Raw genomic sequence first — 20,452 nt, 5'->3', positions numbered from 1 at the left:
GTTTTCTTGGGGAATCCTCTACCATTAGAGTATTGAGCATGATGATGAAATGGCAACAAAGCCTATTTTCCAGCTGGTTAAAATTAAAGCAGTCATTTCAAAAGAATAAAATGCCTTTTTAGCATCTACTGAAAATAATTTGTTTAAAAGGTTGTTCTATTACTCTTAGGGAAAATCTGTGACTAAAAATATTAACACTATATTTTATTTTTTTAACTTAATAGGGAGATCACTTTAGCATTTTATTTCTGTAAAGCCACGTTAGCTTTCAATATTAGTGAGCTTTGAGCTCCTGAAACTGTTACTTACCTCCTCTGAGAACCAGGGTAATGAAACTGACATCCCCTCCCTCCTCTCTCCCCCACCCCAATTAAGACAACTTGTCTTATAAATCTGGGGTGCATTATGACAGTGGAAATGTTAAAGTGTGATTGCCTTACTCTGGTGGTCACAATCAGAGTTGCTAGTGTATTCATTTATACCTTCAAAGAGTATGTATCAGAAAGCAAAAAGGCCACCTTTACCTTTATGCCGACATTTTAAATAGCAAGCCTTAGTGCTTTTCCTAATATTGTGATATGAATCATTACCTTCCCTGCCTTTACCCCAGCTGGGCTGTTGACATGGAAGCCCCTCTTTTCTCTTGGATGCATCCTTGCACATTTCTTCTCAAAGGCTGCTGCAGGTCAGGAGGGAGAGACTGACCCAGCACTCCTTCTTGCCAACTTCAATCTGAGGAGCTTTCACACAGTCGTCTTTTTATTGGTGCCTCCCTTGCCCTCTGCTTCCTGTTTCAGAGCTGAAATCTTAGTGATGCATAATTTATTCCCTAAAAGGAGGAACAAAGATTGGCCTTTCACAAAACTGCTACAGTTGTATTCCATTATCCTTTATTGAAAATTCACCAAGAGTGTTCTAATCATCGGTTATCATTTGCTATTTCAAAGTAGGGCAGCCCACCATTTTTATCTCTGTCTCCTATCAGATCAAATGCAAAACTGGTTTCTTAGCCATTAAATAAACTGAGCGGCAAAGAAGACAGTGACCAGATTTTTTAGCATACAACTCACATTCAGGGGAAATCCTCAGCTTTCCCCCTCTATTTCTTCCATATATGCATAAAACTTCTAAAGAATCTTATCTAATAAAGGAATAATATGCAAATTAACCGTCACTCCATCACAAAGATGGCAGCAGCCACGGAACTGGAGCGAGCAGGAGGCTTGCATTGCCCCCGGTGATGGAGGAAGCCAAGCTTCCCACCTGCCCTGCCGGCCCTGAGCTCCACTCAAGGCTACAAAGTTTCAATCATAGAAGATAAATAAATCCCAGATACCTGCTTCCAGCTGGCGTGGGTACATGGGTTGCCAGGGGCACCCCAGGCTTCGAGCAAGACCAAGACAACAAAGTTTCAATTATAGAAGTTAAATAAATCCCAGATACCTGCTTCTAGCCTGCGGGTGTGACCAGCCTGAAAATGGCCCTCAGCCCCTCACCCAGGCTGGCCACACCCCTATGGAGTGAGGGTCCTCACTGGGGGGCTTGACCAGCCTGCAAACAGCCATCAGCCCCTCACCGAGGCTGGCCAGGCACCCCAGTGGGACCCCCACCCTGATCCGGGACACCCTTCAGGGCAAACCAGCCGGCCCCCACCCATGCACCAGGCCTCTATCCTATATAATAAAAGGGTAATATGCAAATTGACCCTGATAGCAGAACGACTGGGAATGACTGGTCACTATGACACACACTGACCACCGGGGGCAGACGCTCAATGCAGGAGATGCCCCTTGGTGGACTCCCACAGGGGGAGCTCTGTTCAGCCACAAGCCAGGCTGATGGCTGCCAGCACAGCAGTGGTGGCAGGAGCCTCTCCCGCCTCCTCAGCAGCACTAAGGATGTCTGACTGCAGCTTAGGCCTGCTACCCGCTGGCAAGTGGACATCCCCCAAGGGATGCCAGAGGGATGTCTGACTGCCAGCTTAGGCCCAATCCCCTGGGGAGTGGGCCTAAGCCAGCAAGTGGACATCCCCCGAGGGGTCCCAGACTGCGAGAAGGCACAGGCCGGGCTGAGGGACCACCACCCCCGCCCCGTTTGCACAAATTTTTGTGCACTGGGCCTCTAGTATATATATAATGTAGTATATATACTATACATATATAGTGTAGTATATATATCCTAATTATGTGAGTAAAGTCCCTGCAAACATCCACTGATGAGGATTTTTTTTTAAGGTTTTTTTAAAAAAAATGCTAAGTCTACCCCATCCATACTAATAAAATTACTCTGATAAATAGAAGTAATCATATTTCTATGCCTAGGTTTATTGGTCCCAAAATGCAAAAAAATGAATAATCAAAATCTTGGTCTACTAGATTTTGGTTATTCTATGAATTCTCCCCATGCTTATATTTTCACTGTTGGCTTATGAAAAATTAATTATGTGCATCTGAGTTAATAATAACAATGTTATTCAGATTGATGAATCTCAGTAGGAAGGCAGGGGTGGGGAGAAATGAACAGGGTAATTTATATGCATACTAGAGGCCCGGTGAACAAATTCATGCACAGGTGGGGTCCCTCAGTCTGGCTGGCGATTGGGGCTGATCAGGGCTGTCTCACCCAATCCCAATCGGGGCCTATTGGGGCCACCCATCCAAGGGGAAGGACTGTGGGTGGTTGGCCAGGCGAGGGAGGTTGGCTGTGGGAGCACACTGACCACCAAGGGGCAGCTTTTGCATTGAGCATCTGCACCGTGGTGGTCATTGCACGTCATAGCTACTGATGGTTGTCCAGTTGTCTGGTCTTCTGGTAGTAATAGTCACTTAGGCTTTTATATATATAGACTAGAGTCCCGGTGCAAGAAATACATGCACAGGGAGGCGGGGTCCCTCAGCCCGGCCTGCACCCTCTCACAATCCGGGACCCCTTGGGGGATGTCTGACTGCCGGTTTAGGCCCATCCTGACCCTTGCAGGACCGGGCCTAAACAGACAGTAGGACATCCCTCTCACAATGTGGGACCACTGGCTCCTAACTGCTCACCTGCCTGCCTGCCTTATCGCTCCTAACCACTCACCTGCCTGTCTCATTGCCCCTAACCACTCTCCTGCCTGCCTGATCGCCCCAACCACTTGCCTGCCTGCCTCATAGCCTCTAAATGCTCACCTGCTTGCCTCATTGCCCCTAACCACTCGCCTGCCTGCCTGATTGCCCCTAACTGCTTGCCTGCCTGCCTCATTGCCCCTAACTACTCGCCTGCCTGCCTCATCGCCCCTAACTGCCTCTGCCTCAGCCCCCACCGCCACAGCCTCCTTGACCATGGGCATGACCATGTGACTCGCTTTGATAAAAAGAATGTTAGAGGACGTAATGTAAGGGGAGGCTTGAAAAGTGCTTGAGCAGTTGCACTTGCCCTCTTGGACTCCTCCATTTCTCCATAAACAGAATGTGCCTCAGGTATCTGTCTGTCCATTGAGGGTGAAAGACATGGTACGCACCTGACCCCAGCCACAACTTGGAGCCAGATCAGCTGACATCAGCCAGCCCACAGATGTGTGAGCCAACCTACAACATCTGGTTGTTATTCGACATTGAGTTCTGGGGATAGTTTGTTATGCAGCATTATTGTGATAATAGCTGACTGTTATGATCATCAAAGTCTCATATTTGGAGTGGGAGGTTGTTTTAAATTAAACTTAAAGGGAGACAAAATATTTAGAAGTTAGGCTATAAATATACATCTAACTCAAACATTCGCGGTTTTATAAAATGCATTACCTTTTGAATTGAAAAGTATCATCCTCTCCAGCTGTCTACAGTCTATGGACAGATAGTACAGCTTTCCAAACCCCAGCAACAATGCATTGCCTGGCCTTCAGCTCATCTCACAGTATAGTTACTAAAAGGTAACATGAAGGAGATTGGGAAAATATTAAACTCCAAGTTATTTAGGGCCCAAACACTTAAATTGGTTTTACTGAAAATGAACATTGTTTTGGCATATTTTAAAAGGACATAAGACCTCAAATATTTGACAGTTTGAGGTTCAAGTTTTGGCTTTTTTTCCAGGATGGCTCTTTATTGTGCCAGACACCAGGATTCATGTTTCACAGCAGGTGGGAGCTTCTGTAATTTCAGCAAAACATTAGCACTTTCAGCCAAGGAAAACGCAGCTCACCAGTGAATGTTGCATTAGAAGAGGGAATAGAAGAGGGACTAGCCACAAAGTTGGAGCCTCCTAGAGAAGGCAAGAAGGAAGGACCCTGCCCCTGGCTTCAGTGCCCTCTTGCTGTTCCAAATTTGAACAACAAGAAGTCTGGGAGAACTTCCTAAACGCTGTTATCCTCAGAGAAGTAATCTGAAAGTTATTCTAGTTCCTTCTTTTCTAAGAAAATTAGACAAGCCATTACACCTTTATTTCAATTTTGGATTGAAATAGATTTTTTTTTGCATAATTTAGTCAACCTAATTAAATAAATATACTTGCCATGTATGTTGCTTCATAAATCCCTTTTTCATATCATTTTGTAAAGGAGGGGGGTTGATTCAATGGATCTATCATTTGGGGTAAATTGTTACAGCTTGCCTGAAAACTGTAAGTCTACAGCAGTTACTAAGGTAAAAAATGTCAATTCAATGTCAAAAATAGCATGTAAATAGCATAAATACATTTCACTCATTTAATAGTATCTTTGATCTTACAACTGATGAGATTAGTAGAATAGCATATGCTTTTGTAGTATTTTTAAGAAGATTATAAACTGTTACCATCACAATGTTCTTACACAAGGGAAATCTTCCAAGATTATAATGATTTTCTTTTCACTTACCAAAACAATATCCTTCGGTCGCTTTTGCTGGGTCTTGGCACAGTAAATTCTAAAAATCAGAATTTGAATCTTTATAAAAATCATCCATTGAAAAGCAGAATCTTTTAGTCTTTAGTTCTCAAAAAAAAAATTCTTCGAGATCAACAAGTTTCAACATTTAAATATTAAAATATTCATACCATCATGTACATGAATTTTTTTTTTACCATTGTCCTTTTCATTTTAGGAAGAACTTGTATATATTGAAAACTGTAGTAGTTTTCCCCTTAATAAGTGCCAAAGAGGGAACAAAACAAGATAAAAGGTTGTATTCTAGACAGTTTCATTTAGCATAATTTCAACTTTCAAATCATAGGAACATAAATGAATGTCCTACTTCTGAGTTAAAAGTACTTGACTACTTTGTGGGATGTTTTGTGCCAATTCTTTACTAAATTATCTTGGTCGCCGTTGCTAGGTAACACCACTGGCTTCCAGCAGCTGAAAATGGAGAGGGTTGCAGGGAGCAATTCGGCATTATTAGCATTTGACTAATAAGGTTGTGTGTTTTTTAACTGTATATCTTAGCATTTCCCCCCTGTTCTAGGGAATGTCATTGTCTATGGAAATACACTCGACACTTACACGACAATAGAGATGCTCTTACACCTTGGCGTGAAGGGCTTCAACATCCACCTGGTGCAGCCCCCGCCCACTTCCAACATCACCTGCATCAACAACTATTTGGTGGAAAGCGCAGTGGAACGCGCAATGCAAGCAGCTGGGGTCACCATCCACCTGGATGCGCTTCTGGCTCAGTGGAATGATGGCCAAGACCCAGACCCTATTCGCAGCGCCAGCTTCACCACGCCCACCAAGCCTTTCAAACTTCCGTGCTCCGTAAGTCGGTCCAGGGAACCTCCCTCGCTCACTGCCTCTGGACTTGAGGTCTGAAAGATGGTGGATGGTGAATTTACAGTCATGATTTGGGGGTTTGTTTTCTAATTGTTCAGTTTTTCTATTGCTGAGTAACAAACTTAGTGGTCCTGGGGGCTCAGCTGGGCAGTTCTCCCTGGAGGTCTCTCATGTAGTTGAAGTCAGACCATGGGTGAGGCTGGAATCTTCTAGGAGGTTATGTCCACCCATGTCTGGCTGTTGAAGCTAGATGAACTTAAATTGCAATTGTGACCAGGGCACTTATCAATGGCCACTTCATGTGACTGGACTTCCTCTTACTATGGTGACTTGGTTCTAAGAGCAACTGGGGGTGAGGAGAGAGAGAGAGAGAGAGAGAGAGAGAGAGAGAGAGAATGAATCACCTTTCCTGCCCCAACCTCGGAAGCCAAGTGGCATCACTGCACCTGCATTGTAGTCACTAGATGCCTCACTAAGGCTGACACTTAGTATACTCAAGGGGAGGGAATTGGACCTTGCCTCTTCATGGAAGGAATGTCAACCATTTAGTGCCAACATTGAGAGTTTGCCATGTCCCAGGCACAGTGCTGAATGCTTGCAGTGCATTCTGTCACCGCCTCACAACAGCTCTGTAAAGGCAAGCATCCCAGTTTACAGGTGAGAACATGGTGGCTCCAAGTAGGCAGTGTGCAGGGATACCAACCCAGGTCAGCAGGGCCCTTAAGTCTATGCTGCTGTTAACCTCTTAAGATTCTGGAAATACCAATAGTGAGTCTTTCTCCATGGAATAGAGACATAGGAGATATACAGAGTGCCTTTTTTGAGGGGGGGTGGGGGAAGTGTAACAGCCCAACTTGCAACCTGTAGCCTCAGAGTTGCCAGTTCAGGAGATTACCATTTTTATTCAACTGGTAATACCTTCCTTTCTACACAGTATTCATTCCAGTCTGAAATTCTCTGATTATCTTTGAGATGATTTCCTTGGCATCCATCTCTTCAATTAGATTATAAACTTCATGTTTATCCTTTTCACCAAGATAATCTTGAGGCCTTGCACAAAAAAAGTGTTTTTTCTGCCCACAACTAACAGTATACTTGATGGTGAAAACCTTAGAGCTTTTCCTGTAAGATCAGGAACAAGATAAGGATGTCCATTCTCGCCATTTTTACTCAACATGGTTTTGGAAGTCCTCGCCAGTACAATTAGGCAAGAAAGAGAGAAAAAAAAGGTTTCCAAATTAGAAAGGAAGAAGTAAAATATCACTGTTTGCAGATGACATGATATTATGTATAGACAACCCTATAGACTCTATCTAAAAAACTCTTAGAATAAACAAATTCAGTAAAGTTGCAGGATACAAAATCAATACACAAAAATTTGTTTCATTTCTTTACACTAATAAAAAACTATCACAAAGAGAAATTAGAACAACCCCAGTTAAGATTCTATCAAAAAGAATATAATAACTAGGAATAAATTTAACCAAGGAGGTGAAAGACCTGTATATTGAAAACTATAAGACATTCATGAAAAAAAAAAATTGAGTAAGACACAAATAAATGGAAAGCTATTTCATGCTCATGTGTTGAATGATTTAATATTGTCCAAATGTCCATGCTACACAAAGCAGTATACAGATTAAATGCAATCTCTGTCAAAATTCCAATGGTATTTTTCACAGAAATAGAACAAACAATACTAAAACTTGTATAGATCCATAAAAGACACTGAATAGCCAAAGCAATCTTGAGAAGGAAGAAGAAAGATGAAAGCATCCCACTCCCTGATTTCAAACTATATTATAAAGCTTTAGTAATTAAAACAGTATGGTATTTGCATAAACATGAACACATAGATCAAAATAGAGAGCCCAGAAATAAGCCTATACGTGGGTAATCAATTAATTTATGACAAAGAAGCCAAATATATATAATGGGAAAGTATAGTCTCTTCAATAAATGGCACTGGGAAAATTGGATGGCCATGTGCAAAAGAATGAACTTGGAGCACTGTCTTACACCATACACAAAAATTAACTCAAAATGGATTAAAAACTTGAACATAAGACATGAAATCATAAAACTACTAAAAGAAAAGAAAGGTGATAATTTCTTTAAAAAAATTTTTTTTATTGATTTTAGAGAGGAAGGGAGAAGGAAAGAGAGATAGAAACATCAATGATGAAAGAGAATCATTAATTGGCTACCTCCTGCATGCCCCGCACTGGAAATTGAGCCCACAACCCAGGCATATGCTCCGACTGGGAATCGAAACGTGAACTGCTGGTTCATAGGTCAACGCTCAACCACTGAGACATGCTGGCCAGACCTTAGCTTAGGTCTTGGCAATCATTTTTTGAATTTGACACCAAAAACAAAAGAAAAAATAAACAAGTGGGATTACATCAAACTAAAAAGCTTCTGCATAGCAAAGGAAACCATAAAAAAATGAAATAGCAACCCACTCAATGGAAGAAAATAACTGCAAATCATATGTCTGATGAGCTAATATCCAAAGTACATAAAGAGATCATATAACTCAATAGCAAAAAACTTCCAAGCAATTTAGTTTTAAATTAGGCAGAATATCTGAAAAGGCATTTTTCCAAAGAAGTCATATAGTTGGCCAACAGGCACATGAAGAGATGCTCAATATCACTAATCAGGAAAATGCAAATCAAAATCACAATGGGATATCACTTCACACTTATTAGAATGATTATTATAAAAAAGACAAGAAATAAAAAGTTTTGGTGGAGAAAGGGACTTTTGTGCACTGTTGGTGGGAATGTAAATTGGAGCAGCCACCATGGAAAACTGTATGGAGGCTCATCTAAAAATTAGAAAAAGACCTACCCTATGATCCAGCAATTTCAGTTCTGGGTATTTGTCTAAAGAAAATGAAAACACTAATTTGAAAAGATATATGCATCCCCACATTTATTATAGCACTAGAGGCCCAGTGCACAAAAATTTGTGCACTGGCAGGGGGTATCCTTCAGCCCGACCTGTGCCCTCTCACAGTCTGGGGCCCCTCGGGAGATAACCACCTGCTGGCTTAGGCCCGCTCCACAGGTGGCAGATGGCAGGCCCGATCCCACAGTGCCTGCACCGCCTCCCCGGGTCGCAGATGGCAGGCCCGAATGGCGGTGGGGCGGGTGGCCGATTGCGCTGCCCCGCCCCGCCACCCCGGGTCACACACGGGAGGCCCGGATGGCGGTGGGAAGGCGGCGGATTGCGCTGTCCCATCCCGCCTGTAGTGTGCAAATTTAACGGCCATCTTTGTTGGGTTAATTTGCATACTTTCTGATTGGCTGATGGGTGTGGCAAAGGTACGGTCAATTAGCATCTTTGTCTCTTATTAGTGTAGATTATTTTCAGTAGCCAAGACATAGAAACAACCTAAGTGGATGACTGATAAATAAATCATGATACACACACAAAATGGAATATTATTCAGCCATAAAAAGAATGAAATCTTGCCATTTAGGACAACATGAATGGAACTTGAGAGCATTATGCTAAGTGAAGTAAGTCAGACAGAGAAAGACAAATACAGTATGATCTCTCTTAAATGTAGAATCTTGAAAAATACAGCAATCTTATAGATATAGAGAACAGATTGGTGGTTGCAAGAGGCAGGGAGTGGAGGTGGGAGAAAGGAGTGAACTGTTTGTTTTTTAGTTTAAATTAAGGTACATTTTGTTAAAAAGAAGTGTTTGTCAGAATGCATGTTGAGTGAGGTTTATCAGATTGGTGACTCTTGATTTGCTAACCAGGGAGTTTTGTTCTTGCTAATCTGAGTTATACATATAAGTAGTGTTAAATACTTATTTAGAACAACATCAGTGTGGCCAGATGTTTTTACTTCATGTTTTATCCAATATGCAGTATTCAGTTGGCATTGCAGGAGCACATGAATTGTATTTGAGAGAACTGTAACTTCAAGCACATGTTCCCATGAACAGTGTTAGATTTGCTTTTCCATCTAGTCCATAAACCCATGAAACCTCAAAGGCAGACAAATTATGAATGCCTACACCAAAACAGTGTAAAGTAATGCCATTGCAATACTAGTAATTTTTAAAAACTCAGGAAAACAAGAATTAGTAGATTGAATATGCTATTTAACAAAAAGTAGCTTTAATTAGGAAAAGAATTGTTTAGGTAGAAGAACTTTTGTGGAGATAGTGAGGGGACTTTGAGCATTTTTAAGGGCTGAAAAGGTTGATGCTGCTGTTTTTTATATATAATTGTAATTCAAATCAAATGGCTTTCTATACTTTTTTCTCAAGATAATACAATTTATTTCGATAATAAAAAAGGATAATTGGGACATCCACAAAGATATAGATATTAATATAATTCTAAAGAACAGTGGATTGAAAAAAGAAATAAAAAAGGGAAATTAGAAAATTCTTTGAGATGAATTAAAACAAAAACTAAACATACCAAAACTCATAAGTATAGCAAAAGTAATGTTCATGTAACAGAGTGAAATGCTTGCTCTCTCTGACTCTATCTTAATTCTAGCTACATTTTCCCCATGACCTTTAGGCAAATAGCTCTTCTTAAAAATAGGCTATTCATTAGAGGAATTCTGTATAAGGCTTAAGTTTTTGCAAGAAGGGAAGGTTGATTTAACATCTAAAAATCAGTCAATGCAATACACCATCCTATATAATAAAAGGCTAATATGCAAATCAACCAAATGGTGGAACGACCAGTCACTATGAGGCACACTGACCACCAGGGGGCAGATGCTCAATGCAGGAGCTGCCCCTTTGTGGTCAGTGTGCTCCCATACTGAAACCCCAGCTACACTTCTATATATATATTTTTTTTAAAAATATATTTTATTGATTTTTTTACAGAGAGGAAGGGAGAGGGATAGAAAGTTAGAAACATCGATCAGCTGCCTTCTGCACCCACCCTTCTGGGGATGTGCCTGCAACCAAAGTACATGCCCTTGACTGGAATAGAACCTAGGACTCTTCAGTCCTCAGGCTGACACTCTATCCACTGAGCCAAACTGGTCAGGGCCACTTCTATATTTTTTATGAATGGGAAATCTATTTTTATATAGATGGGAAAAGAGTATAAGAGAGAAAAAATAGAAGTGAGAAGACAGATTCAGAATCAGAGACAGACTCAGAGAAAAATATTTTCCTTTGGTCACTGAGTAAGAGTTATAAAACAGGAAGAATTTTAGAGATTCAAAAGAAATAAGCTGCCTGAGCTGGGAGTAACTGGGATAGGGTTAAATAGCTGAATGAACAGACACAGAGAAAAGGAGAAAGATCCTTTTGGCTCCCTGAGTGAGAATAAAAGGCTTTACTGAGATGATGGACCTAAGTCTGTTACTGTCCAATAGAGCTTTCTTTGATGATGGAAATGGTCAATATTTGTGTTGTCCAATATGGCAGCAACTAGACAGCTGTAGCTTTTTATATAATAAAACGCTAATATGCAAATCAACCCAACAGTGGAACGACCAGCCGAACGACCAGTTGCTATGATGCACACTGACCACCAGGGGGAGGCAACTGGCATCGGCGATTGGGGGGCAGGGCCAGTGAGGGGGCGGTGCCAGGCTGCCAGCCAAGGCAGGTGCCAGTGGGGGGACCCCCCAATCGCCCTGCCCACCAGTTGCCCCACAGATTGGCCCTGATCATTGGCCAGGCCTAGGGACCCTACCCTATATATTGGGAACAGTCTCTTAGATTTAAAAATTAAAACCTGGCAAGGCTACTCTAACACTGAAAAAAACAGGATGCTGCAACGATAACATGCATGGACTCCGGCTTGGCCATTTTGTGGTCAGCTCTGATTCTGACACTTATAACTGTGTGACAAAACCAATTATTTAACTTCTCTCTACTTCAGTTTTTCCACCCACAAGATGGAGAAAATGGTACTACTGCCTCAAAAGGATCATGTTGTGTACTATTTCTTATAATCAGGGCAAAAAAACTGTAGCTGCCCATACAACAGCAAGATGCCTTTCACCTTTATGAAAAGTATGGTCACTGGTGTATGCAGCGTCCCAGATTGCGAGAAGTATGTCCAACTGCCGGTTTAGGCCTGATCCCCATCCCCTGAGGCAGTCAGACATCCCCTGAAGGTGCAGGACGGACTGAGGGGACCCCTCCCCGCACCCCTATGCATGTATTTTGTGCACGAGGCCTCTAGTTTGAAATAAGCTACTACTGTTACCTGATGAGGCTCCGGGCCCAGAGTGGGTCTACCTCAGTGTAGTGTGTGGGTTCTTGACTTCATGTAGGAAAGATTTCACAGTACGAATCCAGGTGATTTTGAAAGTACATTTATTAAAGCTGGGGACAGTGAAACAAAGGAAGGATTTAGGGTAAAAGAAACAACTAGAGAGAGCTTAGGTGGTGCTCTTCTTTGGCTCTCTAGGAATTTATAGGAAAGAAGTGAGCCAAGGTGGGGCTGCCATTAGGTCACTGGGAAGTAAAGGAAAGTTAGAGAAAAAGGGGGCCTTGGAGACAGGATCAGCGGTAAGCCCAGCATGAGTTGCCATTGCTCACTGCTCCCCTGGTTGCAAGTCTCATGGGGACCCTGAAAGTTAGGGGGAAATAAAATTTTCATGCTTGAAAAGGGGCATGAGCATGCTCTAGAGCAGCGGTTTTCAACCTGTGGGTCGCGACCCCTTAAGGGGTCAAATGACCATTTCACAGGGGTCACCTAAGACCATTGGAAAACACATATATAATTACATATTGTTTTTGTGATTAATCACTGTGCTTTAATTATGTTCAATTTGTAACAATGAAAATACATCCTGCATATCAGATAATTACATTATGATTCATAACAGTAGCAAAATTACAGTTATGAAGTAGCAACGAAAATAATTTTATGGTTGGGGGTCACCACAACATGAGGAACTGTATTAAAGGGTTGCGGCATTAGGAAGGTTGAGAACCACTGCTGAGTTTTTGTCCTGAGGGTTTTTATGTTTCTTTTGCAAGGGAGAATCTTAGGGGAGGATTTCTGTAAAATATTCATCAGCTCTCCAGGTGAGTTTTTAATATGCTGATGCATCAAAATGAGTGTAGAGGAGAGTTTGGGATTATTATTTGGTTTACTTTACTGTTTTACTCTTATCTTGGGTCTGTCTGGTTCCAATCAGGATTTTGTTATTTGTTCCCCTGATTTCCTCCGTCCTTGATTTAGGGAAGATAAGGTCTTTTAATTCACTAGCTAGCAGCAAGTTGTTCAATTTGTTTGGCCTTGTTTAATTATCTTGTCTCAGTTTCCCTATTCCACTTGCCTAGGAATTTCCCTAGCTTCTTACTATCCTGCCTCAGTACAACTGTGAGTCTGGATTTTAAAGTTTGTTTACTTTTAATTAATTTAGATTTAAATGTACATAGTTATGCATGACTAATCTCTACCACAAGATTAAAAATCATTCATGTACCATTCATGGGTGTTGGGAAGGGATGTGAAAGAGGGTTACCTTTGGTCTAGAACAGCTAATTTTCATACAGAATGAGGCAAGTAAGGTAGGTAAAGCAAGCTTGTGAAGGAAGCAGGGAGGCAGCCATCAGTATTATGAGGATCCATATCATGTTTTTATTTTTAGCATGTTTAAAATAAGGTGGCAAACTATATTTAGGTAAAAATAAAATGATTAAACTTATCTCAACTGCTGCAACCACAACGGAGGGCTTAAAAACAACTAAATTGCACTGTTTTAATGATGCTCAACATCAACTTAGAAGAAGATGTTCATATGAGCATGAGAAAGCATTGAAATTTGGGCAGAGAATGGGGGGGCAGGCAGATCACTTCTAAGGAGTATGTAGAGGGCTTTGTGACCCTTGGTAGGTACTCCATAAATATTTATTCAATGACTGTGTGCCATATCAGGGCAGAAAGCAACAAGGGAGGAGCCCAGACATGCTAGATGCTGAGGCTGATGGAGTTCTCATCTTCTCTGGGGCATCTGACAGGTCAGGCTTTAGGGGTTTAAAAGGCCAGGAATGATGGGGCAATTTGACAACTCAAGATTAGATGAGGTGACTGTAAGAAGAAACCTAGAGAGACCTAAATGTCAGACACATGAATAAGAAGAGGAAAATGGAAGGGGGCTGAGACAGAGTTATTTTAAATATAGAAGAATGAGCCCTAGCCAGTTTGGCTCAGTGGATAGAGTGTCAGCCCTTGGACTGAAGGATTGTGGGTTTGATTCCAGTCAAGGGCATGTATCTGGATTGCAGGCTCAATTCCCAGCCCCGTTCGGGAGGCAACCAATCAATGTCTCTCTCACATGGATGTCTTTCTCTCTCTGTTTCTTCCCCTCCTTCCCACTCTCTCTAAAAATCAATGGAAAAATATCCTCAGGTGAGGATTAACAATAAATAAGCAAGTAAATAAATAAATAAAACTAGTAAAATATAGAAGAATGGGGAAAGTGGTGTCCCATGAATTGTAAACCTCTTTGTGGGAAAAAAATGTTGACTCTTATGATAGCTATTTCATCTTTTGACATCCTCTCCACTGGATATCTAGATTGAGTGATAAAAAAATAAAAGAGTGACATTGGTTGATCATAATTTGTTCTTCGTAGCAAACAGTAGTCTCTCTCTCTCTCTCTCTCTCTCTCTCTCTCTCACACACACACACACACACACACACATACACGCGCACACATGATTATAACAAACTTTTAGTAGACCTAGATTTTTTTGTGTGTTCCCCTGTTGATTGTTCACACTCTTGGGAAGGTAAAGAATGATAACTAAGTAACAATGTAATTGCTCACTTGGTAGGTATTCTTCAGCTTCTGTGAGAAGAATGTGGATTATGAAACATTTAAAGCATTCAATGATGCATGTCTTGTCTATGATGGCCGACTTGTGATCGATGCGAACTTCCACACCAATGACATAGCCATCAGAGCTGCTGGCTCCCTCACCAAATACTCCAATAGATATTACTCAAGGGATTGGTCTCACAGAAACTTCAGTTCCAAAGAAGTTGGCTTCCAACTGGCAGCAGCTATGCTCTGTCTCTTCGATCCAACCCTCGAGCCTGTGACCGAGCCACCGGCTGATCTTGACAGACTCATTCCCACGTACAAGGCAGCCAAGATCCAAGGTGTGTGGTAAGCCACCTTCTTCCCCCTGATGAAGCCAGCAGTTGGTCTGGGTCAGTGCTCAGGGCAGCCCTCCATCTCTCTCTTGGTGAGGAGACCTCTCTGCACAGAAACAGAGGAGGGCTCTCTCTCTCACTTTTTATGCATTTATTATGGACATAGCATTATTATTATCATGATCCTTTGTAATTTTAGCATTTATTATAGACTATATAATAACTGTGTTTAAGCAGACTGGAGCATGATCAGAAGTTACTCACAACTGGTCATAATGGTACAATGCTTTGACGTCTTCCCAAACTTTCATTCTCACTCTAAGTTCAGAGATAAAGAGACCCTTCCTAGCATCCCAGGCCTTGGCTGCTATCTGGATGGATAAGCCAAACCATTTGCAGCTGTAAACGTCACATTCACCTGTTAAGCCTTGTTGACCTCTAAGGAGATCATATGAGTAACACAGGATTTCTTTATGTTTGAGAGTTGAGAGATACCTTTGGAAATAGTGTCTTTGAATGTTATAGACCTTCTACTAGAAAAAAAAAAAAGCATATACTTACAAAATTTTGTTTACTTCCAAAAGGTTGAAGGACTAATACCCAAACCATCCATAGACCTCCCCCCTAGGGCAGTGGTCGGCAAACCGCGGCTTGCGAGCCACATGCGGCTCTTTGGCCCCTTGAGTGTGGTGCTCTTCCACAAAATACCACATGCGGGCGCGCACGTACAGTGCGATTAAAACTTCGTGGCCCATTCGCAGAAGTCAGTATTTTGTGGAAGAGCCACACTCAAGGGGCCAAAGAGCCACAGGTGGCTCGCGAGCCATAGTTTGCCGAGCCGCAGTTTGCCGACCACTGCCCTAGGGTGTCCATGGACCCTAAGCCAGTAAATAGACATCAGACTAAAGAGACAAAAGCCCTATATTCCAGATCTTATCTTTTTCTACCTATCTAAATGGCCTCAGAGAAGTCCCGCTCTGCTGCTCATTCTCGATGAGACCATGGGAAAGAGGAAGAGAAGGGATGGGTGTCAGAGGCCAGAGTTAGCTCAGGCTCATACTTCTGGGACAAACTAGAAATATTAATGCTTTGACAATGATCATTTTCTAAAACATTGAACAAGAAATTTATTGATTTTTCCTTATAACATTCACTTTCAAAATATTTTTTAAGTATTGGAGGAATGATGGGGAAAACCATTGCAACATTTAGACTCTAAAGGTCTTGGTTTGGCTTTGGCAGGTAGAGTGACAGGAGTTATGAGAAATCAAAGGATACACAAGATCAGTTTAGCATATCTTCTTGGAGCACTGTTGGCTACATTATGGGGTATAATGGTACAGTCACACTGATTTTGTTAAGTAAATCCCAGCCATCCCAGTCCTTTAGTGGGAATGTTTGAGTAGCATACACCATTATAGGCATCTCCATTTGTCCTGTAGCACAGATATAAGCTCCCTCACCTTATTAACATGTTACCTACCTTATTAACAATTAATTAAAATGTGGAAACCTTGCCATTTCCTCTAGGAGGCATTCTTCCTGGGTCTTACCATTATCTGCATATCAGCAAGCCTGCCATTCCATCTCCCTTGGAGGTACAAATGGCCCAGCCTGATTTTGTAAGTATTATACCTAAATTTCATTTAACTTTCAAATATAACACTTTGTGTCCAGGGGTGAAAAATTATTTATTCAGATCTTTAGTGTAATGTATTGGTTCATGCATCAGAAAGCCACTGCAGTCGCCAGTCCTCAAGATGGCCCTCAATGACTCCTGCCTCTTGGTATTCATGCCCCTGTGTGCTCCCCTACCACGCTGAATAGGGCTGACCTCTGTAGCCAACAGGATTTTGTGGAAATGACAGTTTGAGACTTCCAGTGCTAGGTCACGAAAGATATTACAGCTTCAAACTTGCACCACTCCCAATTTATACAAGCTTATTGTTTTGAGCCATTAATTGTTTTTTAATAGATTTTTTAAAGAGAAGTTTTAGGTTCACAGCAAAATTGAGAGAAAAGTACAGAGATTTCCCATATACCCCTGCTCCCATTCATGCATACTGTCCCCATTATCAACATCCCCAAAGTGGCACATAAGTTATGACTGGTGAACTTACATTGATACACCATTACCATCCAAAGTCTATAGTCTACATTAGAGTTGTATATTCTAGCGGTTTGGACAAATGTATAATGACATGTATCCATCATTAAAGTATCATACAGAGTAGCTTCACTACCCTAAGAATCCTCTGTACTCCGCCTCTTTATCCCTCTCTCACCCTTAACTCCTGGCACCCACTGATCTTTATACCATCTCCATAGTTTTGCCTTATCCAGAATGTCATATAGTTGGAATTGTGTAGTATGGAGCCTTTTCAGATTGGCTTCTCTTTTTCAAATTTAATTTAATTTTTCCCATCGCCATTTTATCCCTCTATGCCCTCTTCCACTTCCCTCTTTCTCTCCCCATTTGCTTCTCTCACTTTGTAATATGTATTTGTGTGACATGGCTTGATAGCTCATTTCTTTTTAGTGTTAAACAGCATTCCATTATCTGAATGTATCACAGTTTACTTCTTCATTTGCCTATTGAAGGACATTAAGCCACTAAGTTTTGAGGTAACCTGTGATACAGCAATAGATAACGAAAACAACTACCTTCATGCCAACATAGCAAGTGAATTGCATAGGGTTTGGAATGTCCGTGAAACCCTGTTGTTCTTCTGCCCTCCCTGAATTACACAAGAAGGACCATCCAGAAGATGCAGAAGTGTAATGAGGGGACGTCCCTGGGTCCAAGGTAACCAGAAGGACCCATGTGGTTGGTCAGGTGGCAGGCTCCTCAAATAAAATTCTCTGACAGATGGACCCAAAGTTGTGTTTTTGGTCAACTGGGGGTTTTCTTTTTGTGTCACATTTGCTTTTTTTTTTTTTTTTGGTCAGTGAGTCAGACACTGGAAGTTGGCAACGTAGCCTCTGTTCCCATTTTCGTATCCTGAGTATTTTGAGGTGTTAATGATAATGACCAAAGTAATCACATTTCCCAGATTTCCTTGAGAATAGAGTCAGCCCCGTGGCAGGTTCTTGTCAATGAGATGTAAGTGGATACTGTTGGAAAATTCCTCGAAAGGGGGGCAAACTCAAACTGTACAGACTCTTGGGCCCTCACCCTTCTCCCTTCGGGATGTTGGAATCCCAGCTCTTCCATATACTTCCCATGGACTTTGGAGAAATTATTCCATTTATCGGGGTGTCTGTGGTTCTTAAGGATCATATATAGAGTAAAACTTCCTTTTAGGAACAAAACAGGTGACCAATCAGTGGTGGATGTTGTTAATCATAGTTCCAGATAAATAATGAAATCTGTTTCCTCCAGGGAAAGGGAAAATGCTCTGTGTTTAAACCTTATTTGCCTTGGACCTCTCCTAGGCTCTTTTAGGGGTGTTTTTTTATATGTGGTCTGATGAAAAATTTTCTTACAAATAAAGGGTCGAAGCAAATGATGTTCCAGTTTCTGTTGCTATGTAACAGAAATGAAGCAGCCATTTGATTCTGCTCAGATTCTGTGGGTCAGGAATTCAGACAGGACACAGTGGGAAGGGCTTGTCACTGCTCCACCATGTCTGGGGCCTCAGCGCAGAAGACTCGAAGGTTAGAGGCGACACCATGGTTGGATCCTCTGAAGGGGTGGAATGATTCGAACACAGGGCGTGCTGACCAGAGCGTCATCACACCTGAGCTGTCCGTGTGACCTGGGCTTCCTCACAGCTGGCAACCTCAGAGTCGTCAGATTTCTTATGTGACAGCTCAGGGCTCTGAGCGCAAGTGTCCCCACTAGCAATTAGAAGCTGCATTGCTTTCCATGACCGGCCTCAAAAGTCACACAGCACTACCTCCTTCACGCCCTCAGTTGGACCAGTCACAGGATACCAGGATTCAAGGAGAGGGGACGTAGAGTTCATCTCTCAGTGGGAAGAGTGTCAAGGTCTTATTGTCGAAGACTGTGAGCGATGGAGGATATTGTTGTGGCCGTCTTTGTGGAATACAATCTGCCACTGATGAGATAGTGAGATAGGGCATTTCATGAACAGGATGAAGCCCAGATGATGTGTGCAGAGGCTGAGCGCTTTGGTCATCGTAGATAAGTAATTGGAGCCAAAGATGTTCAAGATGAAAAATACTGGGCGTGGTTTCAGACAGAACCAGATCCTTTGAGGACACTGATTTCCTACGCACAGTGTCTTTTATTTATGAGCCATGGCTGTCTCTGAATAAAGTCCGAGGAGGAGCCAACGGGATTTTTAGGTAATGAGGGTCTGAATAAGAAGGCCACATGAACAAATCCTTTGGCTGGCACGATGACGGTATTTGAACAGGATCCCTGACTGTAATGAACCATTTTGCCAGGTGTGCCTCCTTTTTAATAAGTACAGAAGATCTAACAGATTTTTTTTTCCATTTTATTCTCCCAGAAAAAAAAAATGTAGGGTGGTTCCATGGCAATCTTTTGGAGTTGGAATTAATTTGATTAAGTAAAATTGTTGCCAAAATGGTCAGGCAGTCACCTAAATATAGTCAGTTGGTCAAGGGTGGAGCTATTGAACAATATTTCACTAAAGAAACGAAATTCCTATTTTTACCATAAATGTAGTGCAGATTTCGGACTTTCATGGCGCTCATGAATTGGGATGTTTAGTAAGAAGTGTCTTTATTAATTCATGAGCTCTCTGAGAGGTAGTCTGACAAAAGGAAGAAAGGGACCTCAAGTCGTCTCCATAATGAACTAATCTTTACAGATTCCAGTCCACATGCTTTGTTGGCTGTACACCACAGAGCAAAGGAATTTGTCACAACAAGTTCTGCCGTGGATACCATTAAATTTAAAATTGTGCATTTATCATGATACTTGGGAACTCCATTTCTTGCACACCAGGTTTGATTAATCCTGTGTCTTCCATTTGGCATACATTCCAGAGCCATTTCCCAACTTTTGTCAAAATCATAAAGAAACTTGAAAGGGTGATTGTATCCAAAGGAAGGAAAAAGAAACACCAGAACCAGTTACTTCATTAAAATCTTACATTCAAGATCCAAGTTTCCTAATAACTTGCTTATATACATAAAAGGAGAAACTGGACACACACCCCAGAATTAGAAAGTGTGTGAAACCATCATCATTACTCCTAGGACCCCTCAGGGGATGGCAGAGCTGGGAGCTGCCTTGTCATTAGGGGAGCGGTTTTCTGGGAGGAGAGGCAGGCTTTTCCCAATCTGTGAGCAACCGCACAGGAAGGACCTAAGAAATGTAGATGGGTCTGCCTGGCCCTCCAGCGGTAATCTGTCTGAGAAACCCATCTGTAGGTGAATTGTCCTTAATGTCAGTACAAAAATGCTGATGCATTCCAAATTCCCAGAATGCACCCCACCCCCACTGAGGTAACAGAGTGCCACATCTCATGAAGCGGACACAATTACTTCTTTTGTTAATATTAGCCATCATAGCACAAGTCATTTCTTTCTCTCCAGTGCGACCACTTTCTGCATTCTTTAAGCCCTCATGGCCATGATGGGCGAAAACATACAGAGGCAACCCAACGA

The 20,452-nt window shown here is 41.9% G+C and overlaps 1 protein-coding gene across 4 annotated transcripts in view; it reads left to right on the top strand.

Annotated features, from left to right (window-relative positions):
- CFAP61 (cilia and flagella associated protein 61) overlaps positions 1-20,452 on the top strand; it is a 244,904-nt gene that overhangs the window by 169,096 nt on the left and 55,356 nt on the right. For all 4 annotated transcript variants that reach the window (XM_070419827.1, XM_070419826.1, XM_070419830.1 and 1 more), the window contains 3 exons: positions 5,418-5,710; positions 14,527-14,854; positions 16,379-16,470. In XM_070419827.1, coding sequence (XP_070275928.1) covers positions 5,418-5,710; positions 14,527-14,854; positions 16,379-16,470 — 713 coding nt within the window. The remainder of the gene's footprint in view (positions 1-5,417; positions 5,711-14,526; positions 14,855-16,378; positions 16,471-20,452) is intronic.

Source organism: Myotis yumanensis, unplaced genomic scaffold, assembly GCF_028538775.1.
Source record: "Myotis yumanensis isolate MYYU_CA2020_CCGP unplaced genomic scaffold, mMyoYum1.0.hap1 SCAF_7, whole genome shotgun sequence".
Classification (NCBI taxonomy): domain Eukaryota; kingdom Metazoa; phylum Chordata; class Mammalia; order Chiroptera; family Vespertilionidae; genus Myotis; species Myotis yumanensis.
The sequence above is the reverse complement of the archived record's forward strand: the minus strand, read 5'-3'. Positions and strand labels throughout refer to the sequence as shown.